Source organism: Gastrolobium bilobum, unplaced genomic scaffold (genome assembly GCF_033153095.1).
Source record: "Gastrolobium bilobum isolate Gb01-03AN ecotype WA unplaced genomic scaffold, APGP_CSIRO_Gbil_v1 utg16678, whole genome shotgun sequence".
Taxonomy (NCBI): Eukaryota; Viridiplantae; Streptophyta; class Magnoliopsida; order Fabales; family Fabaceae; genus Gastrolobium; species Gastrolobium bilobum.
Window position 1 is genome coordinate 155,687 of NW_026896445.1, and position 27,762 is coordinate 183,448.

A 27,762-nucleotide genomic window follows, 5' to 3' on the forward strand; every position below is an offset into this window, starting at 1 on the left:
TGCCTAGAAAACTGACTTTGAAAAAGATAAAAACAGCAAATAAATTTTTAAAAGGCTTTCGCTGCGCAACCCTGATTTTCCTTAAAACATCATGTCTTGCAAAAATGATGTAAATTCGAAATCAACAGCTTAAAAAAATATTCTTTAACGCAAGGAAGCTAGACATCCGGGTCTTCGCATACATATAAATTATAAGCGAATCGGAGATGAATAGCCCCACGAAACAGAACTCGTAAAGTTCTCGAAGATTCATTTTATTTTCCCAAAAACCTCCTGACTTGTAAAAAAAAAGCATAATAATTCGGAATTACAATCGTTGAACATAATCTGTATATAATCTGAAAGTACACAACTGGGGCTTTACGTACATATGAATTATACCTCATTCGGGGGTCTGTAGCCCCACTAAATATAACTTGCAAAGTGCTCGCAAAACGGTTTATAAAACTGCATTCAAAACCTTAAGAAATAGTTTTCGCAAAACGTTTCCAGAATTTTTCCAAAGTCCTAACTGATCATAAAAATCTTAAAACAGTAGCCTAAAAATGCTTCCAACAGTAATCTAAACTTCCCAAAATATTCCAATAATACAGTCATCCAACAGGCAAACAGTTAACAGCAGAAATCCAAACAGCAGCAATTAACAGCCAATATCCAAAATAACCATGTCTTCATATGCTCTTTCGTCCTCCTGCAATTTTATAAAAATTGCAGCCCCAAAGGGGTGAGAAAAATCCCAGTAGTGTGGCAATAAAACCAGTACAGCAACAATATTAGACTAGGCACAAAATTTCAAAACAGTCGCATCAACATTTAATTCTTCCGGACAGATGCTAAGATATAATCATAGTGCGTATATAACGCCAAAGTACTAATCATATTGCGTATATAACGCCAAAATACTAATCAAGATGCGTATATAACGCCAAAGATATACGTTCATAGCACCGTCGTGCACGTACTAACAAACACAGTGGAGAATCTTGGGTGGCTCCTCAAAAGGGCTCCAACTGTGACCTAAGCGGACTGAAGCCAAGTGTCCCATACCCTGGTACCGGATGGATGCCTATATGATGCGTGCTCAGACGTATGCTTATTTTTATTATATACTTCAGCTTCCAGGATGAATGCATAATGTTGTATGCTATGACATGCTTGACACACACATAAACCGAACAAATGAAACATGAGGTGCATATGCATTACTAGATCATAATCATATATCATATACCTCTTGTATATTTAATACCAAGCTGCCGAATAACAAATACTTCCATAGGCAGAATTTTCCATCATGACAAGTCCAAGGCAGATTCCATAAAACATATAACAGAATACGAATCATAAGGCACATGTGAGTATCAGTTCAAAATTTCATACACTAGCTAATAGTCACAGTAGGTCTCACCACCAAACACATACCTCGCTTGTCGCAACATAAGCTACCAAACAGCAGTGTATCAGCCCAAAGTCTTAAGAATGTTGTGCACCTAAGCATAAGGTTACATGTCAGAATCGTACTTCACATTTTCCCTACGTACAACACATGTTTTTAGCCCATTATTTCCTCCAATTCCTAATCGGTTTTCACCTTGTTCCTTTCCAAATAATACACTAACTTCATAATAATTTTCTAACGTTTAACAATGACTAATCATGCCCAAACAGAATCGGTTTTAGCATAAGGAAGTCCTCAAGGTTTTATCATACAATTTCTACTTCCCCACTCCTATGGTGCGCAAAAAAGGAAACCTATATATCATGTTGATTACTTAAATCTAAATGGAACATAGTATCTATCGAGGTTCACCAAAACAGAATTGGTTTTAACATATAAGAGCTCATGGCATTCATTCAAAATTTTAGCTCAACAAGACCAAGGGTGCGTGAAGGAAGGCCTAACCTTATGCTGTACATTGAATTGGAATAGGACTTAGCTCATAACAAAGTTTTCCAAGACAGAATCGATTTTATCTAAACAAAACATCAAGGATAATTTATTCCAAAACTCATCTACTCCATATAGGGTGCGCTACTAGAGGGTCTAAGCATGCAGTCCTCTTTATCTAGATTCATGAAAATTTTTAGATACACTAACTCACCACCAAACAGTCCCAAATTTTATTAGAAGATCATTTCAAGGTTTATTTTCTTTATGTTTTCAAACTAGAGTCCAAGGATACAAATGGAAGAATCTAAAAGGGATAAAATAAAAGAAAGCTACTTCCTAAGCATGCTTCACGACCTGAACATAGGAGGGAGAAGAGGTTCTACATTTATGCTTACCTCTCTTGCAAATGCACAAGGGAAAACCAAACAGAACAAGAAGCAACACCTCCACTTTCTAGGCTCCACGAACACAGCAAGATCAACCCTCCAACGGTGGCAGTGCGCACGAAGGAAGAAGAAAGATGATGTTCTTGAATTAAATCCTTTTTGTATGAAGGCCTCGGCTGGACAGTAAGGAAATAGAAATGAATTCTTCAAAGGTGGTTGTTCTCCAAGGTCCACGGTTTCAAGGAGGAGGAAGATGAGGGTAGAATAAAATTTGAGAGCTTTCTTTGTATGCTCTCAAGGGTACATACGGTCATGAGAGGTGAGGGAAGGAAGATGCAAGGTCTTGTTTTTCTTTTGGGGTCTCTAGTCACTTAAGTTGTGGTTTGTATCAAAGAGAAGGTGGATGATGAAATGGTTAGGTCTTTCTCTACTCAACAGCGCTTGAAGGAGTGGAAATAGGGGTGGCAATTCTGCCCAATTACGATACATGCAATTTGACTTCCTCACACCCCATTGGTTGCATGTATTAAAAGCTGGATGAGTTTGTATAGAACAACAAGTAAGGCCAGCTTTTGTATCACCTAGGCGCATGTGATGAGGGAAATGAAGGGTGGTTGGCTTGTGTTATCTAATAGGAAGCTTAGTCAGAATTTTCTGATGCTTTTTCTCTACTCTAGTCGCACAATTGGAGAGGAACAAGGATAAGGTTTTGCCAAGTGTTGGTCCTTGCCAATCAAGGGCTGACTTGTGGGATTAATAAGGATAGGATTAGGGTAAAATGCAGGGAAATTGGGCTGAATCAAGGACACTCCTTAAAGCCCTAAGACTTCGACCAAACAAGAATTGGGTATCAAAATTTTACAAGCCCAAGGTGTAATACTTAGTTGCTTGGTCCATGAAATCATAAGTTCCCAAATCTTTTAGTATTTTTAATTTTCTACATGATGTTAGTAATTTATTTCTACATCTTTTACTAAGGTTTCACATGCCTAAATAGATTCCCACATATCCTTGTAATTCAGATAATTTCCTAACTCAATATTAATTTCATACTAGTAACCATATAATTTGAAGACCAAACAAATATTACATGTAATTCAAATTTTCACACATGCATTCTCATGCCTTATAGTATTTTATGTATTTTCGCTAATTACGTGGGATGTTACATAGAGTTTCTTGGAACCCATATATATTCTACACTTATAGTCATCAGACTCTGGAGGTCTTCACTTGGTGGTTGCAGAGGCTGTGGTAAGGTCATCTCCCTGAAAGTGAGAGAGTGCCCACACAGTTCTCATTTTCCCTTGAAACATAGGCTGGAAGATCTGCCACATTGCAGCTTCAAGGAGGTTTTCGTACTATGGCGCTGAGGATATTAGTTCGTGCTGTGACGCAAAGGACTCTAGTTTATAGAGCATCATCTCAGATCTGCGCTACAAGAGGTAATTGTAAACAATGATGATCCTATCCCAAATCACAATGGTCTAAACGCTTCCGCATGATCTAAATGCTCCTACATGAGTCACATATGAAATGCTTATGCTTAACATAATCTATTTCTTTTCTACGTTTGGATGTGATGCAATTTTTTTAAATTTTTTTGGCAAACAATGATGTTTGCAAATATAATAGTATTCTAATATGGTAAGTCTTGCACATCATCGATCCATGTGAGACTGAGACTAGTCCTGTCCTGCACGTTCTTCAAGCAGAATTACCATATATCATTTCTATTTCTATTTTAAAAAATTAGCCACATTTTAACGTGGCTATTTTCGTAGCAGTCCTGAATAAGAAATGTGCGAGACTCATCTCACTAAATTAGCCACGATTTTTGTGGTTAATATTTTCCAAATATATACATAAGTGACACATGTTAGTCTAGCATAAATAGGGTGTGAGACTCGCTACATTAGATTGATATTTTGTTTAAAAATAATATTATTTTATAATTTTTTAAAATTGCATCAAAAGTGTTATTACGCCTCCATTAGGAGCTACTCTTTTCTTAAATATGCCCCTACCTATTTTTGGTGGTTACTTAAGAAAGAACTTTAGATTGGAGTTGTGTATGCCAATCTTACTGAAGATTGAGATGAGGATACGAGCAGGCTTATGACAGTGATCGTTGGGTATTAAAGAAGGAGTATGTCCCAACCTCAAACACTGAGAACTGAGAGCAACAAGAACATACCTTGTGATACTTGTTAACTTCATTCCTGCATTGAATCTTGAATCAATATTTGTCTCCAAAAGGAAGTTTTGGGGACACCCTATGCTGAGTGGTGCAACAATTCATCATTGGAATAGGGTGAAATCAATTGGAATTATCTAATTGGAATAGTTTTGGTCGTAGTTATTTTTCCCCCTGTAAATTATAGTCAATTTCCTTGCTTGAGGATAACCAAGAGCTTAATTTTGGGGAGTTTGATGACTCTTTGACCATGGTCCATGGACCCTAAGTGCAACTTCTTTCAACCTACAGCCACACAAACCATAGCTTTAGCATAGCTACTTAGTTATGCAATCAATTCAAAAATGGACTTAATTTCAGAGTTGCCTCTCCATGTAGAAAATTAACCATCCTGCAATTTAAATCAAGAGATGATATATAAATTAATACATGATATAAAAGAATTAATAAAAGAGTAAGAGAATTTAGATCAAAGAACAAATTCATTGAATTACTAATTACAGAAATAAAAAACAAGTATGAATAGTATTAAATAACAAATATAAACAAATGTATGGAGATTAACCTCTACCCCAACAAAAAATTTAATTACAAATAATCATGGCAAGGACTTACCCCTTAGGTCCATCAAGAGTAAATTTTTAAGCAGTTGAATATTCCAAGCCTTTACAATAACTACGACCACATAATTAGCTAACACATAATGCTCCTATGTATTAGACATGATTGTACAATGAAACAACTTAAGAAATAAAGCTAGAATTTACAATAATAACATTTCACGTAATGGAAAATATATATTAATTTTACATATTCTGGGCGCTAAGGCATGAGTCCCACACACCTATGTGAAAAGGGGGGTTCACATGCATGAACATGGTATGAACGCAATCTAAAATTAAAAATGAAGCATAAAGACATTGATTCATACATGCTCATACACATACAAATCGCATTCAATATAGATTGAATAGGGGAGGGATCAAAAGCCTATACCTTTGGCACTTTCGATCTAGATCTGGTCTGCACGATGAGGATTGAGTCGACCTAAGTCCCTCCAATGGTGATCCACACTCTCTCATATTCTTGCATACTAGATCTAGATTGAAAGCACCGAAGGTATGGGCTTTTAATCCCTACCATATTCAATCTATATTGAATTATGATTCGTATATGTATGAGCATGTATAAATCAATGTCTTTTCGCTAAGTTTTAAATTTCAAATTTCTTCGTGCTATATTCGTGCATGCAAACCCCCCTTTCATACCCTAGTAGCCAATACAAGGAACTTGACATGGGTGTGAACACAATCTACAATGGCTTTGGAGGTGGGGCTCATCCTCTTATGCTAGGAGGAAGTATCTTAAAGAAGTTATGTCTATCCACATGGTAGAAAAAACCAAGTAGCCCACCATATTATTCACTGACGAAGACATGGAGAGAGTATTACCAAGCCATGAATACGCCCTAATAATCACTAGCAACTTGGTTAATTGCAAGGTCAGAAGGATGTTGATCGACAATGGTAGTTCGTCAAATATCTTGTTCTAGAGTGCCTTCAAAACACTCAAGATAAGGATGACCTCAAACCCTACAACACTGAGCTCATCAGATTCAATGGAGAAAGGTCGCCTTCCAAAGGGTTTGTCAACGTACGCTTGACCCTAGGAACTCGATAGATCTTCAGATTGGAAAGAATATGATTAATCACCATCGACTACTCATTCGCATGACATGCGATCTTAGGTCAACCAGAGATATATTCCTTTGAAATGATGGTCTCAACCATCCACTAGGCAATGAAGTTTGTAGGGGGAAATGAAGTGGTCACAGTAAGGGTTGACCATAAGGCCTTGCACACATGTTAGTTGCCCAAACTCCAACCCTAACCTTAACAAACCCCACCACCATTGCTGCTACCATCGCCGTGGCCTCAATCTCCACCATGGCATTTGCCAAATCTTGTTTTTATAGTGATGGTTATTATTTTTATTATTATTATTATTATTATTATTATTGGCGTAAACCAAATTCTATTTTTATGATTTGCTTGGCAAAACGAGTCCAACTCATCGTGTTGGCCCATTTACCCCTATAAATTGCAGATTTGTTTGAGATTTTCTACCTGCCAACCCCTTCAACCCACCTCGCAAAAAGGCGGGTCAAAACGGGTTCAACCTGTTGATTTATTTTTTTTTGTCAAGTAGTATTTTATTTTGCATGTTAAGCTTTTTGTGATATCCAAAAATTTTATCTTAGTACCCCTTAGAAAAAATAAAGAAAATACTTTATTTATGACAATGATTATTCATATATGGAGGCAAAAATGAATTCCTAGAGACTGGCTAAATATTAACATACATTTACGCTCGAGATTTGAAAAATTAAGAGAAGTGTGAAATGAAATTAAATAATATTATAAAATTTATAAAATATAATTTAATTTTAATTTTTAAACGGGTTGACCCATCAATCTGCTATAAAACGAGACGAGTTAATATTTTCAACCCATTTTCAAGAGTATTTTTGATGGGTTGGCAATGGGTCAGAGCAAGCTAACTCGTTTTGCCACCTCTCGCATATTCTTTTTGGTAATATCTACATAAAAAATGCATTTTATTCTTAACATTTGAACAATTCTTTAATTAATTTTATTTTCAAATATTTTATTCAGATATAAAATAATTTTAACTTTTTAAAAAAACAGTCATCCTAAAAAAATAATTTGTAAAAAAATCTCTTTTTAAAAGCCCTTGGTAGATAGCTGGGTTCCTTGGGGTTCGATTTCTGGCCACGCGTATGGAAAGGGTTTTGTTGGGAGAGGTTTACCCACTTAATGTGATTTTCCGCCTCAAAATGATTAGTCTTCGGCTGTCAGCTGGAGGATACCTTGGAAAATTAAAAAAAAAAAAAAACAAACAATGATATTGGCTCTTTCAATTCCTCTAAACGCATACAAAGCATTCAAATACTTCCTTTTATAGTGCCTTGAGATTCATGTGATGTACTGTCGAATTAAATTCTTCAACTATTTTTTTAATTTCTCGACCGATTTATCAACTAATTCGATGAAAGGCGGCAAAACTCTCTCGTTATCAAGTTTTAAACATTATTGTGTTTTCAAAACTCGAACCTGAGACCATTGAAAATGAAGTAAACTTGTTAGCAGTCTTATTTGTTTATTCCAACTCTTCCATAATTGCTTCTAACTTCATTTACCGAACACATCTTTCATTGACTTATGTTTTTATTAAGTCAAACTTTCTTTTTATGGACACTTATATTTGATTATTTACTCGTTTGAATTTTTGTATTTTATATTGATATAAATAAAATTCTAAATCATGTTATCATTATTTGATAAAAAAAAAATAGAGAGAAAATGAAGTATCTTTTCTCTTCATCCTTTTTTTTATTCAAACAAATAGAGAGAGAGAAGCCTTTTACTACAATTGTATTTTTATTTTTATTTTTCATTCTATTGCCGAAGTTCCATTAAATGTTTTTATAATCTGCTAATAATTTTTTCCTCAAGTTTAGTTCTTGTATTATATGTATTTGATACAATATTGTTTTAATGGACATGATATTGAATTTTTTTTGTAAATATAATTACGTAACACAAATATAAATTAAATATTTTTTTGTTTTTTTGTAAATAAATATTAATGTATTCGTTTTTATTTTTCGCCATCATTTTTTTGACAGGATTGCATATGATATATGAGGATAGTAAAATTAAATGATTTTGCTTACCAAAGAAAATTAAATGATTTTGAACTTGTTGAAAATAAATTCTTAAATAAGGATATATTTGGAAATTATAATAATATTTGAAAATTGGAAAATAAGCTTAAATATATTTAGAGTGCCAATAACCCCATCATCTGTTTTCAGGATTGCTTATGATATGTATATGAGGGGAGTAAACTTAAATGATTTTGAATTTCGTTAAAAAAAAATTCTTAAATAAGGATACATTTGGAAAGTAGAATAAATGTTGAAAAGTTGAAAGTATGCAGAAGTACATTTAGGGTGCGCATGACAACCTTCCCGGAATTAATTCTTTTTTAATTTCTATTACCGGGAACAGAAATGGATAATAAACTCGTTTGGTAAAACCGGTTTATTTTTTTGTTCCCGAGATGAACCAGATTAATTTTTGTGCTGGGGAACAGAAAATTTCTGTTTTTTTGTTCCCGGGCAAAAAATGAGAAACACTTATCTCTCTTAATAACTTTCCATCTCTACCATCATCACCACCACCATAATCCCAACACGACCACTGCCACAATCATCATCGCCGCCGTCGTACCACTAGCGCTGTCGTGAGCACCCCCACCACCACAATGCTACCGCCACCATCACCACCACCTCCACCCGTCACTACCACTATGCCACCATCACCACCACCACAACTACCACCGCTGCAACCACCACCACCACTATCACTGTCACTATCACCACCACCATCAACCACCACCACAATCATCGCAACCACTGCCGTCACCGCCACCACTACCACCACCACAACGCCACCACCACCATCACCACCACGGTCACCAACCACCACTATCATTGCTGCAACCACCACCAACACGGTCGCCGCCACCAACCACCACCACCATCGTCACAGCCACTACCGTCACTACCACCACAGCCACTGCCACCACCACCTCCATAATGCCATCATAACCACCACCACCACCATGCCACCGCTACCATTGTCGCCGCCACCAACCACCATCCTCACCACCATTGTCGCAGCCACTGCCATCACCTCCACCACCACCATCCCCACCACTACCACCGCGCCGCCACCGTTATCACCGCCATCATCGCAACCACTACCGCCACCGCCACCACTACCACCACCGCAATGCCACCACCACCATCACCACCACGGTCACCAACTACCACTATCATTGCTGCAACCACCACCAACACTGTCGCCGCCACCAACCACCACCACCATCGTCACAACCACTACCGTCATTACCACCACAACCACTACCACCACCACCTCCATAATGCCATCATAACCACCACCACCACCATGCCACCGCTACCATTGTCACCGCCACCAACCACCATCCTCACCACCATTGTCGCAGTCACTGCCGTCACCTCCACCACCACCATCCCTACCACTACCACTGCGCCGCCACCATTATCACCGCCATCGTCGCAGCCACTGTTGTCACAACCACCACCACTATCATCACCATGTCACTGTCGTCGCCGCCGCCACCACCATTCCACCCCCTGCCGCCACCACCATGCCACCCCCCGCCGCCACCACAACCACACCATATGGAAATGAAAGTGATGATTCGAAATTTTTTTATATTTAATAAGAATTATTTTTTATTATATTATTTGTTATGTTATCAAACGCAATTCTCATTCTCGGAATAAAAATAGAATATGTTATCAAACACATTTTATTTCTCAGAAACTGTTCCAAGGAACAGAAATAGAAAAGAATTGTTTCTTTTCAGAAACAGTGCTAGGGAATAGAATGATTGTCATGCACACCCTTAGAGTGCGAATGATCCCATCTTAAGAAAATGTATAAATAATAATTTGTTTAGTATTATTACTCACTAAATTGTAATTCTGTATAAAGAATTTTAATTTTATTTATTAATACTCATCGATCATTGGCCTAACTTCAAGTTTTAAAGACTTTTCTACTCTCTTTTTTATTTTAACTTGATTTTGTAACATAAACATGTCTGCTGAATACTAAATTATAAAACATAAAAATTGTTTTTAGGAGTAAATAAAAGGAAAATGTTGATAATATAAATAAGTTAAATTCAAACTTCATATTTTTTATTTTTGAATAAAGTGGGCTCAAACTTTATATTTAACCTATTTAAATAAATTAAATAAGGATTTAATATTTCTCTGAGAGAATTTTGTCTTTTGATTACATATGAAAATTGGTGGAGCTAATTTTCTCTATGTAAGATCCTAAGTGGATCGAGATGTCCAATTGGTGGTTGGTAATTGTATATATCTAGGATTTGTACATTCGTCGGTGTCTATGAAAGAGACACCTCAAATGGTAGCAAATCACTATGCATAATAATACAGGCGTATAGCTAAAGGTGTGGAGTATATGCAGAGTGACAATTAAGAGAGTATGGAGTTCAAATAGCGTACATATAGACCCAACCTCTTATTAATATATGGTTACTAATGGTAGAAGTGAAATTCTGTACCTCTAAGGAATATTGAAAGTCCATTGATCCATTAGTAATATGATAAAATTGAGATCTTACTAGCTAGATTCTTTCCTTATCTCTCTTAGTTATTGGGCCCATAGGTGGGTTCGTAACAATATAACACTCTCTTTCTCTCTCTTTTTCTCTCTCTTTTCCTTCATAGTGCTCATCTACTCCCATATGTGAGTAGGAGATAAATTCTCTCCTATTTGGAAGAGACACATTAATCCCTTTAAATATATGAATAATTTTTAATAATTTTTTTTATGAATCAAACTTAAACTTTAAATGTTTTATATGACTCGATTGGCATATAGCACTATCCCTAACTGGATAAAGTTGTGTCAAATATTCTATAAAGATTTTATAATTAGGATTAAACTGACTTGTACAATAATGTAACGTAAAGTACCATTTTCCTTTTATGAGCGGAACTCTAATTTTTTTTCCTTGAAACAATTGAAATCTAAGTCTGAATTTTATTTTATTTTTATAATTTTCAAATTTATTCTTAAAAAAAAATTGATTTTGAAAGTAAAAAAATAATAAAATTTATTTGTGTATAATTGAATCTAAAGTTACAAAAATAAAGTTAGATTTAATTATAAAAATATCATTGATGAACATTCATAATTATAAAATTGTCATGGTAAAATAATTTAAAATTAAGAAGAAGCTGAATTTTTTTTATAAAAGTGTTATTAATAAATTTTTATAATTATAAAATTATCCCTGTAAAAATAAGAAAATTAAAAACAATTTTTGAAAATATCTCTAAATTATTCTCCAATTTTAATTTTGAAATTAAACCATGATTATTATTTTGGAGTCATTTTTATAAAATAATTATTTTCAAACAAATTTATGTTTATTTCTAAAAACTAAGAAGTTGTTTTTAGAAATCAAACAGCCCCTTATTTATCTCCTAATACTGAACTGGTGCGACAAGCACAAGAATCACTTGTTTATCTGTTGGTCACGTGACTCCAGTGGTCGCCGATTTAGCAATGGTTCCTATCAAAATAATCGGACAATATTATAGTATTACTCAGAAACAGACATGCCTTATGCACAAAGCAAACAGTTTTCCTCTTTTTGCTTTTTCTTGATCTTCCTTTAATTGTCATTGCATTATTGGATCTCTACTACAATAATACCTTGATTATTAACCAACACTTTGTTTAAAATGTGGCAACCAATCCAATGATAGTAGCATTTAGTAATCTAAAATCTCCATTCCTTAATAATGAAAGTCAGAAGGATCGATTTATGTCTATATATATATATATATATATATATATATATATATATATATATATACGGCGAAGGATCCGTTTATAAATTTTTTTTATAAATTACATTAAGTATGACCGGTGATACACTCTAAGTATAACCGGTCATACTTAGTGTAATTTGTAAATAAAAAGTTTGTAAATATAACTTTTCCCTGTATATATACATATATATTTAATCAACCCAGTTATCCCGAAGAAAAGAAATGTTTAGGTGCTCAAGATTCATGTGAACTATGGCGTAAGAAAAAGGTTTCAAGTTCTGAAAAGATTGCCAATGCGCTATTAGCCTAATACTAAGGCAAGCATCCCAAATTGCTGCACGTTAATGAACAGAAACATTACAAGTTTAGGATCATGAAGATATAACCTATGTAATAGGTGTTTTACGCAAGTTATCTACAGAGACTAACATTATCTTGCAGTTTAAGAAAAGGTTTCTGACAAATTAGCAGAGCATCAAAGTTCGCCTCATGTTTGTAGTTTGCTCATATCTCCTGGACACTAGAGTTGTCGACTGAAGAGTTAATTATAAACTACTGTTAATTTTAACTGAATCCTTGTTCTAAAAATTCCTATGTCATAAAGTTATATACTTTGGATGAGAGTTAATTTAGTCCTTCCATGTATTTATTTTCTCATGGTTGCTGCAACATCTAACTGTTTCTTGAACCTAGAAGAAAGTTGATCAGGTTTTGCATTCTAACTGCTTACATTTTTATGTTTTTTTTTTTTTTTGTCATTGTATACTTGTATGCTCATATCATTTCCTTATTTTCATTTTTGTGAGTGTTAGATATATATAAAACCATTAATGTAGCCTCACTCAATAGTTTAAGCTTTTGGGTTGAATTGATTTTTTACATGGTATCAGAGTCTCAATGTCACGGATTCGATCCTCACCACTCTCAACTTTCTCTTGTGGAATTTCTTAGTACAGGTAGGCTGGGCCTAATGCATTATCCACACTTCAAACCCAATGAACTCTTGTATGAGAGGGGCGTGTTAGAGATATATAAAACCATTAATGTAACCTCATCCAATAGTTTAAGCTTTTGAGTTGATTTGATTTTTTACAATAAGAGTGAACCTTAGAGCAACGGTAAGGTTATTTCTTGTGACTGGAAGGTCACGAATTCAATTCATATTCTCTTTGTAAAAATTGTGAGACTAAGGCTCTGTACAATTGACCCTGCATACTCTTGCAAGTTGGGGATTGAAAATGTTTGCCAAAAAGTTAATTTGTGGTTATACTTACTTCTTCTGCAGCATTTGAACAATTGGTAGAACTGAAAAAGAAAACATGCACATAACATTCATCCCAGGACAACTACAATGCCTATGGAATCTTTGGGGTCTAGAAGTACTTGTGCTATTGAGTTTCACCATCCAAATCATCCTCACAGTCTATGGCAGCCGCAGAAAGGACATCCCAGGTATGTGGATAAGGCTCACTGTTTGGTTTACCTATTTGCTCTCTGCTTCCTTAGCAAAAATAATCATAGGAAAGCTCACGGTAATACCTGGAAGTGATCCAAATGAACGCAATATCCGACGCGAACTGAAGGCATTGTTTGCACCATTACTTCTGGTTCAAATTGGAAATCCAGATGCCATAACAGCATACTCAATTGAAGATAATAGATTGGGATTGAGGCAATTACTAACCCTTGTTTTCCAAGTAGCTGTGGTGATTTGGATCATTATGAAGAGTTGGACACATTCAGAACTCTCTTATCTCTACCTTCCATTATTAGTATCTGGACTAATCAAGTATGGAGAAGTTGTTTGGGCTCTCAAATCATCTCTTAGTAAAAGATCTGGCATAATCACAATTCAAGAGATTGACCAAGAAGCAAACATGCCTGCGTTATTCAGATACCTTCCTGAGGATATTCCCAACATAGAATTGATCTTGAAGGCATATTATCGCTTTATCTCATTGAAGCCTCACCGAGAAAACTGGCTCTATCAGCCTCTATATGAAACTCTTCCCGGAATGTCCATAGATGAGTATGCACCAGATGACATCTTCCATATCACAGATGCAGAATTGAGCTTCATGTATGATGTGTTGTACACTAAAGCACCAATAATCTACACCAAACTAGGTTGCTTTCTTCGTGTTGTAAGTTTCCTCAATTTAGTTCTAACTTTGTGTGGATTTTCATTCATATTCAAACATGACTTTTCGCGCCATTGGAAAGCTTGCTTTATAGTTGGGGTGTTAGCAGGAGCTGTACTTATGGAGGCATACCAGATTGCACAATTACCCTTCTCAGATTGGGCTATAATTCAAATGATCAAGCACCATAATCTTCCATTTATGATTCCATGCCTCAGAATTCTTGGACCAAGAGCAAGCAATTGGAAAAGGTGGTCAAATACATTGCCACAATTCAACTTGCTGAGTTTTTGTGTCCATGACAAGCCATTGAAGTGTGGAAATTTTTTCAAATTCCGGGGGATTGACATGGGTTTGAAAAAGAATAAGAGTAGGACACGTATAAAATTTCCCCAAGAATTGAAGGTTTTGATAGTTCAAGAAATGAGAGATATTGATGAACACAGAGGACTAAAGCCCTTCAACCAAAGGGGGGAATGGTCACTAGGAAGGTATGGTTCTCTCAATGATTTCAAATGGAGTGTTAAAAGAGATTTTGACAAGAGCATTACCATATGGCACATTGCAACAGATATATGCTATTATTCAGATTCTCAATGCAATGCTGGAAACCCCAAAATCCAAATAGCCAAATTATTGTCAAATTATATGATGTACCTTCTAGCTATGCGTCCTCACATGCTTTCCATGACCACTGCCAACATAATATTTCAACACGCCTATGACAAACTCAAGGCCTTGTTGTTGTTACAAAAAGAACAACTATCTGTGAAAGATGAAAAAGAAGCATGTAGTAGGATTTTGAGAATGGAAAGAATTCCTCAGTATTTGAATTCTGAGAGGAAATCAGAAACTGTTGTCACATCAAAATGGCGTATGATGAGGGATGCTCAGAGACTGGGTAGGAATTTGATGGTCAGGGAAAACAGATGGCAGATTATATGTAGTGTGTGGGTGGAGATGTTGTGTTATGCTGCAGCTAATTGCTCTATAGATTATCACTCAGAACAAATAAGAAGAGGTGGAGGTTTGATAACTCATGTTTGGATTCTCTTAGCTCACAAGACTGATAAATATCATATCAGTGACTAACTCAATTTACTGGCTTCTTGAGAAATTGGAGCTATATTTTGTAACTCCGTATGTACTTGATAATTTTATTGTTTTGTTACTCTTTGTTATCTGTCCCTTTAAATTCAACGGGAAAAATAATAAATAAAAAACAAAAAAATCTGCCCTTGTGCTTTCTGCTTGCGATTTGCACCATCAGCATGTATTCTGATTTCTGAGTGACCATTTCTGGGGATTTTTCCACTATGCTCTTTTCCTCTCTTTTTTTCTGATTTACATTTTATCTTTAAAATTTTCTTTCAGGTACTGCTCTCTCACTAGCTACTGCTACTGCTTGCATGCAGTAAACGAGCAGTATTACCGAATTTATAACATGAATGGAAGATATTGCCTATTGCCTATCGCCTATCATTTAATTTTTCTGTAACACAATACATTAAAATAATAAAAAATACATTTGATCCCACACCTCTAATTCTATCTGTCTTAAGTTATATGTTTTCTCTCTCTTTGGACCGCATCACCTTTTTGGTTCGCAGCTTGTAACAGGAACAGATCTGAATTTAAGGGTAAGATAGCAAGAAGAGGAAGGAGAGAAGAGAATAGAGAGAGGAAGAAATTCTGAATAATTCTCATACTTCATTATTGGGCTCAGATACTATTTAAATCATCAAAGTGTAATACAATGTCTTTGAAAATAGTAACTAGTGGGCTATTACAATAAGGGGCTTGGGATAAATTTTAAATGTCCGTTTTTTAGCAGTTTTGGTTATTTAGTTTCTTGTGTCAGTTATAATATTAATGAGTCAGTTATGTCAGTTAGAATATTAATGACTCAGTTATGTCAGTTATAAAGTAATGAGGTGTTATGTGTGGAGTTATGTTGGTCAGTTTTATAGCTTATAAATAGTCTTTGATAGTTTGTATGAAATGTAGATCAAATAGATCAAGAGAAAAAGAAAAAGAGCAAGAATAGAAAAGAAAAGTTTTTTTGTAGATACACAAGTATGGTTGTCTCTTGCATCTGTGTGGATATTCAATTCTAACAAATTGGTATCAGAGCTATGGAGAAAAAGAGCGAGTTAGAGGTGCCACTCTTCCATGGAGATAAGGATGAAGCATTAGATTGGCTTCTCTGTTTGAAGGAACATTTTCGGAAAGAAAAAATCTGGACGAAGGACAAATGGCAGGTAGCCATGAGAAGACTCAGAGGAAGCGCAATCAAATGGTTTCGTACATGGAACTGCCGCGACTTTAATAATATGTGGAAGGATTTTCTAATGGCCTTCATAACAAAATACTTGCCTGGACGTTTTGATCTGATTAATGAAGAAGATGAAATCTTCAATGATGATGATGAAGATGAGGAGAATGATGCGGATGAAGAAGAAACCGAGATGGCGGAATCCGAGGTTACCAACGGCAACGTATCCGCGGAGAAGATCGACGCGTTGGAGCGTGAGAAAGATGAATCAGAGAAAAAGACGATGATTGCGGCTATAGGAGCCGAGATCGAAGACGCTGAGAGCGGCGAGTCAATTCAGAAGACGGATAGAGAGGATAAGGAAGAAGATGAGATGTCGAAGGAGCTTGAGAAGCCAGCAAAGGAACGAGAAGCGTGAAATCCGAGATGCTTGATGGAGACCGACTTGGAGGAGACTGCGAATCTGAGTCTCATGTTGATAACCGTGATGGGGTAGATCCTGGCTAAATCACCGAGTTCATGTTTTGGAAGAGATTTCGACCCCGGTGTGACGAGGTCGACGTCGGCGACCGGCATAGGTCGCTGGTCCGAGATGCCATTGAGGAGGTGCGAGGAAGACGGCAATGAAGGAGCCGAGAACGACAGAAAAATGGAAAGTGTGATTGTGGATAGGGAACCCGGCGATGAGGAGCCTAGAGTTACTTTTATGGTGGAATCATTTTGGCTCAAGCGTAAACCAGAAGAAGATCGTGGGGCGGAATCAGAAAATGACGCGTTGAGTTATTTGCTTGATGATGGGAATCAACGGTCCTCAATGAGTGATGGGGTTACTGTGGTTAAAGAGGCCCAACGTGCTATTAATGTAGCACATGTTGAATCTGAAAGTATTAAAATTGGCATAGGTGTTGTAAAACTAATGGGACGTTATAGTGATACAGATACTGATCAGTATGATGACTTGTGTGATGATCATACGTGTAAGAATGGATGTGGAAGTATATCGGAGGATGAGGTCGGCGGAGAAAAATTCAAGATTGTCTATCTTCCACCAATGAAGGAACCGCCGGACAAAAAAAAAAAAAATTGAAGAAAGGAGTGCAACATGGAAGCAGTGCGAAAAAAAAATCAACCGGTGGAAAATTCAAAAAAGAAGAATTAAAATTTAAGGGGGAGTTTTGTTGGGATAAATTTTTAATGTCCGTTTTTTAGCAGTTTTGGTTATTTAGTTTCTTGTGTCAGTTACAATATTAATGAGTCAGTTATGTCAGTTAGAATATTAATGAGTCAGTTATGTCAGTTATAAAGTAATGAGGTGTTATGTGTGGAGTTATGTTGGTCAGTTTTATAGCTTATAAATAGCCTTTGATAGTTTGTATGAAATGTAGATCAAGAGAAAAAGAAAAAGAGCAAGAAAGCAAGAATAGAAAAGAAAAGTTTTTTTGTAGATACACAAGTATGGTTGTCTCTTGCATCTGTGTGGATATTCAATTCTAACATACTGTGGTAACTTGAAATGGAAATCCTAAAAGCTTTGTCACTTAATCAGCCCATGACAAAGTCTTGAAAATAAGTGGGCTTCCTCCTTACACGCTGGCCGGTTGAAGTTGTTGGGCTTGTGTTAGGGCCCGTTACATCACCCTCCGCTGCAATTCCAGACTTGTCCTCAAGTCTGATCTCGTCAGTAACACTTGGGATTTGATGATACGCTTTGGTCAGTGGGACATTAAAGGGCATTAAAAGCTGAGCATATTGGTCTTGGGACACGGCATGGGAATCCAACGGTTGAACGCTTGCCGACACTGGAGATTGAAACTGAATCGTTGATGCCTTTGAAGTGCTGCGTGCCAGCTGGGATCCAACAGCGGTATTGTGTGGTTCAGATTGAACCGACAAGGGCAAGGCATTGTGGTCCGTCGATGCTGGTAGCTGAAAAGTTAGGTGTTTAAGACCATTAGAGTTGAACTGGTCAGTGTTGTCTTCATCTGTTCCCATCACTTGAGTCCCTTCGTTTTTTTCTCTTCCGTCTCCAAAGTCTAGTCACTTGAGCCCTTAGCTTCTGGAATACTGGAGTCCATACCCGCAGTATGTTCCACTACCTCTCTTCCTGAGGTTGTTTTCTGAGTTTGCCCCGTAGATGTCACAAATTCCTCTTTGTCCTCCCATGTCGAGTCTTTCGAAGGAAGTGCCTCCCACTGGACCAAGACTTGTGGTACTAGTACACCACGTCGCCAGATCTGCCGCTCCCTACCACGGCACAAGGTTTATGTATTAGAGGAGTGTCTGTTGCTGCGATGGGAAGGAGGTGGATCTTTAGAGAAAGGTTGGAACGGTAAGGTTTCAATGCTGATATGTGGAACATGGGGTGTATGCGAGCTGTCGGAGGAAGCTTCAGTCGGTAAGCCACGGTTCCGATGCGTTCCTCTACCTCAAAAGGGCCATAGTATCGTAGTGCCAACTTTTGAGATGAACATCTCGCTACGGAAAGTTGTCTGTAAGGTTGTAGACGAAGCAAAACCAGATCACCCGAGGTAAAAATCCAGTCTTTTCTTTTTTTTATCCGCCTGAGCTTTCATTGTCTGTTGAGCTTTGAACAAGTTTTCTTTCAATGTACTTATGAGGTGCATGCGCTCGGATAAGGTGGTCTCGACAGCTTCATTTGGTGATGACCCTAAACAGTAAGCTATAAGGTTTGGAGGAGTTCGCCCAAACATGGCTTGGTACGGAGTGATGCCGGTGGAGGAATGGAATGAAGTGTTATAATGATACTCCGCTAGACTTAAAAAATTGGACCATGAAGATGGATGGGAGTGCGAGAACGCGCGAAGGTAACTCTCTAAACACCTGTTAACCCTTTCTGTTGAGGATGGTAACTGAAACTAAATTTGAGACTTGTGCCCAGCAGTTTGAATAAGGATCTCCAGAAGTCACTGAGAAATATCGGATCACGATCAGAGACAATAGACTCTGGTACCCATGAAGCTTCCCGACAAAGTCCCAAAAGAGCTGTGCAACCTTAATTGCGGAGTAATGACTGGGAAGTGCAATGAAATGGGTCGCCTTGGAGAATCTGTCAACAACGACCAGGATAGATGTGTGGCCCGAAGACACAGGTAAATGGGTGATAAAATCCATGCTTAAATCAGCCCATAACTTGTCCGGTATTTGTAAGGGCTGTAAAAGTCCCAGGGGTGGGTGATTTGGGGATTTTAGTTTCTGACATATATCACAACTAAGAACAAAAGCCTTAACATCTCTTCTTAATCCTTTCCAGGTGAAATTCCTGGAGATGCGGTGCGTTGTAGCGGGGATTCCGGAATGACCCCCTTGAACTGAGCTGTGAAAATCATGGAGAACATGTTGAATCAGGGTCGATCCAGCAGGGAGAAATATTATGGAGCGGTGGAAGAGAATGCCATTGCGAAAACGCCAATCAGCCAAGTCATTAGGGCGTTCTGTAATTTCTTTAATGAGCATTGTAGCATAGGGATCAGCCATGTATTCGGACTGTAATAATTTTGTATGGTGTAGTACTGGGCCAGTAATGGCTAGGAGGTGGGGGGGTTTTAATTCTCGTTCCCCCGTCAGGAATCCGTGATAGGCTGTCGGCCACAACGTTGGTTTTTTCGCTCTTGTATGTGATCGTATAATTGAAACCTAAGAGCTTCGCAAGAAATTGTTGTTGCTCTGGTGTTTGGATGACCTGATTCATCAGGTTATGCAAACTTTTGTGATCCGTCCGAATTAGGAAGTGTGAGCCAAGGAGATACTGACGCCATTTGCTAACGGCGAAAGTAATTGCGAACATCTCCCTCACATAGACGGATTGATTTTGCATCATAGGAGATAGCTTGCGACTGTAGAAAGCTATGGGCTTATCCTTTTGTAATAAAACCGCTTCAATGCCCACCCCAGAGGCATCTGTTTCGACAACAAATGGTACACTGAAGTCAGGAAGGGCTAATATGGGTGCTGTAGTAAGAGCTAGTTTAATGGACTCAAAAGAAGCAACAGCATTGGAATTCCACAAAAACCCATTTTTGGATAAGAGATCCGTTAACGGGGCTGCTAGGGAAGCGTATTTCTTATGAATTTGCAGTAATATCCTGATATACCAAGGAAAGCTCGCACCTGAGTAGTGTTGGTGGGAACCGGCCAATCCACTATGGCTTGTAATTTGTCTGGATCAGGGACTACACTCGTGCCCTTAATAACGTGACCCAAATATGGAATGGACTGTTGAGCAAACATACATTTCTCCCTTTTGACGTAAAGAGAATGGGCTCTCAAAGTTGCTAACATCGTCTCCAAGTGAAATAAATGTTGTTCTGTAGAAGAGCTGTACACCAAAATATCATCGAAAAAGATCACCACAAATCTTCTAAGATATGCTGAAAAAATGGTGTTCATAGTTTCCTGAAATGTAGAAGGGGCATTTGACAGACCAAAGGGCATAACCACGAATTCAAAATGCCCATGGTGGGTGCGAAAAGCTATCTTATGAATGTCATCTGCATGCATGCGAATCTGGTGGTAAACTGAACGGAGGTCAAGTTTAGAGAAGAGGGTTGCTCCATGGAGCTCATCTAATAACTCATCAATTGTGGGGATAGGAAATTTGTCTTGGACAGTGATGGCATTAAGTGCTCGGTAGTCCACACAAAAGCGCCATGTGTCATCCTTCTTCTTAAGAATTCTTTTTAAGAAGTAAAACTAGGGAGTTGAAGGCAGAATGGCTAGGACGAATCACCCATGTTTGTAACATATCAGTCACCAATTTCTCAACTTCTGTTTTCTGGTAATGTGGGTATCGATACGGTCGAACTTAAACCGGTTTGGCATCTGGTAACAAGTGAATATGATGATTATACCCCCGATCCGGTGGTAATGAGTTGGGTGGAGCGAAAACATCAGAGGATTCTTGTAGGAGGTGGTTTATGTCAGAACAAAAATCAGCAGTTGCCTAGATTGGTGTGGAAAGGTTCGAATTAGCTGTGAAACACATCAGGCATGTAGAAATGGAGTCGTTCTGCATCAATTTCTGTAGCTGTGAAGAGCTAATATGGCTCGGGGTAACACTCATATTGGCTTGAAGTAAAACCTGTGAATTTTTGTAAGAAAATGACATTGTTAGTGCAAAATAATCTGTAACAATTGGACCCAAAGTGGATAACCATTGGACACCTAGAACAACATCCGCCCCTTTAAGGTCAAGGACATATAAGTCAATCATGAACAGGTGAGATTGTATATCAATAGGGGTATTTTGAAAAATAACAGAACATAAAAGAGCATCCTCATTTCCAACATGGACTTTAAAATGTGTAATGACATGTAGTGTTAAATGGAGGTGTGCAGCCATGTGATGAGTGATAAAATTGTGAGTACTACCACCATCCACCAGGATTTGTATAGGAAGACCACCAATGTTACCCTGCAATCGAAATGAATTAGTGGAGCGATGACCAAAGAGAGCATTAAAGCTTATAGCATGGGCCATTTCTGAAGAAGGTGATTCAGTGCTCTCCAGAACTGATGGGACTTGTTGTTCCTCTTCAATTTCAGGATTATCTTCATCAGTACCTTCCAAATACAATAGAGTTGCGTGTCCCTTACAGCGGTGACCTGGAATAAACCTTTCATCACAGTTATAGCAAAGGTTCTTTTCACGGCGAGCTACCATTTCTGCTGGGTTTAGCCTTTTAATGGGTATGGAGGGTAGAGCTGGTGGTGGTTTAGGGTTCAAAGTATGTGGAACTATGGTAATGGGTTGTGTTGCGATTGGTTTATTTGTGAATGAGGTGGAAGTGTTTGTGGGTCTAGGTTGCCATGGTTTATTGGTTCGTGAATCAGCAAACTGGTCTTCATACACTTTAGCATAGGCAAAAGCGGTTGTAACATCTCTTGGTCTATGGACCAGTACTGCCCTTCGAATCTGGGGTTTCAAACCTGAGATGAATAGGCTTTTACGCATAGGAAGTGTCAAGTCAGGAACCCTTCGAGCATTTAGCTCAAAAGCTGCTTGAAATTCTGCAACAGAACCGGCTTGTTGTAACTTAGCTAGGGATCCCAATGGATCTTCAAATTCGGAAGGTCCAAACCGGTGATGAATAGCTTGCACAAAGTGGTGCCAATCAGGGAATTCTTCGTTCCTCAATAACGATTCAAACCAGCAAGATGCAGGCATATCTAAATTGAAAAAAACTAGATCAAGACGATCCAGATCTGGTACCTGGTGATAGCGGAAATAACGCTCCACTGCAAACAGCCACAGACCTGGATCTCCATAACCAAACCTTGGAAAATCAATTTTCATGGAACGAGAAGGGTGTGGTGTTTGGGGAGAGCCATTAGCCTACGCTGGTCCAGCGCCTAGTACCCCTGCTTGTTGGACGATCAACAAATTAGTCATCTGCACTTGCATATTCTGCAGGAGTGTATAAATATCCTGGATCTGATTATTCACAGTAGTGAAACGTTGATTGTTCTCCTCAAACCTTTGATTCTACGCTAATTCAAAAGTCTCCAATCGGTGGTCCAATGTCCGTTCTAGAGTCACGAACTGTTGGTCATGAGAGTGGATCTGATTTGTGAGCTCCCGAAGTCTAGTATTATCAGCCATAGCTCAATGAAAGCACCAATGTAACAGGAACAGATCTGAATTTAAGGGTAAGATAGCAAGAAGAGGAAGGAGAGAAGAGAATAGAGAGAGGAAGAAATTCTGAATAATTCTCATACTTCATTACTGGGCTCAGATACTATTTAAACCATCAAAGTGTAATACACTATCTTTGAAAATAGTAACTAGTGGGCTATTACAATAAGGGGCTATTGTGGTAACTTGAAATGAAATCCTAAAAGCTTTGTCACTTAATCAGCCCATGACAAAGTCTTGAAAATAAGTGGGCTTCCTTCTTACACGCTGGCCGGTTGAAGTTGTTGGGCTTGTGTTAGGGCCCGCTACACAGCTTCCCTTTATTCTCCATTTATATCTCAAAGAAGAATTAACCAGATGCTAAACCCTGGTGAATCCATGTTTGTTCAAGTAGTATTTCTTCCATTTTTCTTCCTCTATCAATTTTCCAGTACACTGGAAATATTCTTACACCTGTAAAAATGAGAAGTCTTATACTAAATCTGAATAATTGATTTACTTGCATTTAATGTCTCAAATATTTAATAAATCATAACCATCAGATATGAACAGGATTGACGATCTAGATTAAAAGTGTAACTTACACCATTATAAAATGATCTTGACCTATATATATACATACATACATATATATATACATATATATATATACATATATATATATATATATGTTATGAATCCCCACATTTAATGTTTTCCCCTTTTGAATGGTTATGATTCTCCACATTTAATGTTTTCACGTATATATATGGCAAGTATTTGACTGTTGCACATACAACAGCTGTAGAAATGTAAACCTTATATATATAGGCTTATCGTTTCTCGAGCTACTTGAGATAACTTTATCTCCGGCTACTAAATCATAACCGTACGGATTAATGGTGATAAAGAAAAAGAGAAAAAAAAGAATTTGTAACCATTCAAAGTTGAATCAATTAATATAAGGAAATAAATAAACAAAACGACGTAGTTTTGGAGTGAACGAAAATAAATACACCTCAAGCTGCTTGAGAAATATTTTTCTTATATATATATGAAAAAAAAAATTCTTATGTTGTCGGAGATGAGTTATCTTATGTTAGAACAAAATTATAGGTGGGACCCACAAATGATTAGAGAAAAAAATAGAGGTGGATTCTATCTTTGTTATGCGTGTGTAGAAAAATGGTTTATCTCATGTTGAATGAGATAAATATAACCCTATATATATATGTGTGTATGTGTGTGTGTGTGTTTGTGTGTGTGTGTGTGTGTGTGAAAATGTTTTTGCTTTTTCTACAAAAAAAAATTGTGCCACACTCGCTTAACTCACATAAAAGTGAGTGGGTCCCATTATAAAGAGAAGGGAGAGAAAATATTTGTGGGACTCACTCATTTTTATGCGAGTGTGGCAGAAAAAATTTCGGCAACAAAAGTAGAAATATTAAACTCATATAAGATTAGAGGTGTTCATCAACCGATTCAAACTGCGATAACCAAACCGAAAAATCGATAACCGAATAAACCAAAAACCGAAAAACTGAAAACCGAAAAAAAACCGCAAATTTTAATTGGATTGGATCGATTTTCGGATTGGTTGATAAAAACCGATCCAATCCAAACCGATCCAATATATTAATTTTCCTCTACCTACTTGGGTCTTTCCCCAATCATAGGCAGAAATTTTCTAAACCCATTAACCCATCAAATAAATCCAAGAAAAAACCTAGTCACATCTCATCAATAAAATTTCATCTCTGTAGAGCTTCATATCTCATTGCAAAAAAATATATATATATTATCATTTATTGATGCTTTGTATTTCAATTTTTTTTTACAAAATCAATATATACAAAAGATGTTATTTGCACAAAAATCGTGAAACAAATTTTAGGATTTTTAAAAAATTGAAAACCGATCCAATCCAAACCGAAAAAAATTGGATTGGATTGGATCGGATCAGATTTGAAAAAAATTCAAACTGAATGGATGGTTACATAATCAAACCGAAGAGATTGGATCGGATGATTTTTGCTTCCAAAATCGATCCAATCCAGACCACGAACACCCTTATATAAGATCATTTTATAATAGTATAAGTTACACTTTTAATTTTGGTCAATGATCCTATTCATATCTAAAGGTTCTAATTTATTAAAAAAAATCATTAAGAAAAATAATACATAACAAAGGAAATGTAGCACTTGAGTAAATCTCATAATGAATTATATATAAAAGTAAGACTGATGCACACATAGTGTTCGATCATATGCCTGGTAGGAATATGAATTTTTTGTACTTGATGATTTGTTGCAATTGATTCAGCATATGAATGACCTTATGGTGTTATCAACATATGGTAGTTTATTGAACTAAGGGTGGAGAACTATATAACCTTTTAGAGATATGTTAGTTTGTGCTTGCGCTTTTGGAGATATTAATCTTGTTAATCGTTAATGGTTAGTCTTGACCCATCAAAAGTTATTGTCAAAGAGGATGACGAAAGGCCAAAGGCTTTTTTTGGTAATATAGATGGGCAAATCCCCAAACAGAACAAGAAAAAAAAACAAGGAAAAATGAAAAACAAAGACAACAAAAGGAAACAAAAGCTTAGCAGATCAACACACAGATTTGGGAGCAGCAGCAAGATCTTGACTAGGATTAAGGAGGTCAGCAGCCAAGAGATTTAACAGATCAAAGTGGGGAGAGGAGACCAAGTTGAAATCATAAGTGTAACACCTTGTATGCATCCGGTATATTAACATACAATGGTAATAGGCACAGCTTAATTAAATGCGAAAGCTACATACTCGATTATGAATACCTTTTCTTTAACTAAGTGAATTAACTTTTTCCTTATTATGACATTTTCTGTAATATCAATCCTTATGTAGTTGCAATACAAAATAAACTAAAATACCTCATAATCACAAATCAAGTACTCTGTCATGAACCTACATCAAGTAGTCATAACTCAATCCCAAGTACATAATGTTTACAATATAGGTTCACAACCACAATTACAACTTATTCCAAAGTGGCATGAACAACCACCATGCTCACATCAAATAACCATACAAACTCTGATAAATAACATAATAATAATAATAATCATATCTTAGCGAACGTAAACATAAATCAGATAAAAATCCATGCATGCCAACATGTACTATCTACTCCGGCATCTTGCCCCTAGAAGCATTTGTCTCATGGATATCTCTGTACTGAAAAATGTGCCCCACACGAAGTGAGATTTTGACAAATCTCAGTAAGATAAGTGGTCCTCAAGGATTCCTTCGCCCCAAGCTCACTTACTGGTATAATATAAGTTCAAAACAACATGAGCAGTGAATGAATATAACCATGTAATGCAGTATATGTTCATGTCATGTGTATATGCAAATATCCTACTGGCCAGAGAACAAAGTAGGCTTTACGTACATCAACAACCTACGTAGAGCATAAGTAGCTCTCCTTATACCCCGACACACGAATTTACGATCTTGTATGGCTTCTACCAAACTCAGGAATTACTGCCTCGTGTGGTAGCCCCACATGCATATATATATATATATATATATATATATATATATATATATATATATATATATATATATAGCGATTGCACAATAATTAATCTCATCCAACAGTATAGCTCAATAATCATAATATAAACAAGTATCATTTTCAAAAACATACCAAACACATAAACCAACCTCCCATGGAGTTTGGTGGAGAAAACAACAGATCAATCCGAGGACTAAGAGCTTACATGTAGCAGTTAAGTCCTCCCACCACAACTCGGTGTCCAAAAGATCACACTATCCAGCAAGGTCACAACCTGTTTTCATAACACACATACCATCAATATACATATCCTAGCTCCTCATTCTTAGAGGGTCATTATTTCTTTTTCGTTTCACGTACTGCAGGCTCTTTCCAAAGCCCCACGCATTAAACCATATTTACCTTTTTTAAAACTGGTATTGCATTTCTTTACCAAAAATTCTAATATTTTATTATGTTAAACTAGACCTCTTAAACTTTCCAACGACATATTATATGTCTTAATTGGAGTTGTATAACTCCAGTTATGTTTTTCGCAAAGTGACTGTTGTAAACTGAATTTCCAATAGTAAGGCAGTAGCTTCAAACTCAAATCGTGATCAATCCACTTGTCCAATGGATCAGAAATTTTACAGTGTATCCCTATGTGTTAGCTTCACATAGTTCCAAACCTCACTCAATTTAAAGCTCTGTAGCTCGAGATATCTTAATTTTACTAAACTAGGTTTGCTGTAATCAATTACAGTAATCGATTACCCACTTCGTCAGGGTTTAATCGATTAAACCACGAGGATTAATCGATTAAATCATCAACAGAATGCAGAAAACTAGAACTTTACTGCATAATTGCCATTCCAATGGCTTCCAAAGGTTCAACTTCAATCTTTACAGTTACAGAAGTCCAAACAATTCATTTACACTTAGATTATCAGTTTTACACTTAATCCCTTCAAATTTCTCTTTTTCATGACCCAAAGCAAGCTATTTCTATGAAAATGCAAGGAAATGGTTAAGGGTTACCTTAAAGCTCTTAAAAATAGAAAAAGGAGGGTTCTTGGAGGTCCTTAGTCTTCACAACACTTTTGTCTACTAAGACCCACGAAATGGCTTCACCAATGGTGGTTCTTTCACCACAAAAACTTCAAAATAAGGTGCAATGATACC

General features: G+C 36.9%; 1 protein-coding gene across 1 annotated transcript; it reads left to right on the forward strand.

Moving 5' to 3' along the window:
* Positions 1–13,303: 13,303 nt before the first annotated feature.
* LOC133299806 (uncharacterized) lies at positions 13,304–15,217 on the forward strand. Its single transcript, XM_061499292.1, has one exon. The coding sequence runs from the start codon at positions 13,304–13,306 to the stop codon at positions 15,215–15,217; it is 1,914 nt and encodes a 637-aa protein (XP_061355276.1).
* Positions 15,218–27,762: the final 12,545 nt, after the last annotated feature.

Excerpts from the sequence above, each read along its gene's own strand:
- LOC133299806 (XM_061499292.1), top strand. The coding sequence starts at position 13,304 with ATGCACATAACATTCATCCCAGGACAACTACAATGCCTATGGAATCTT.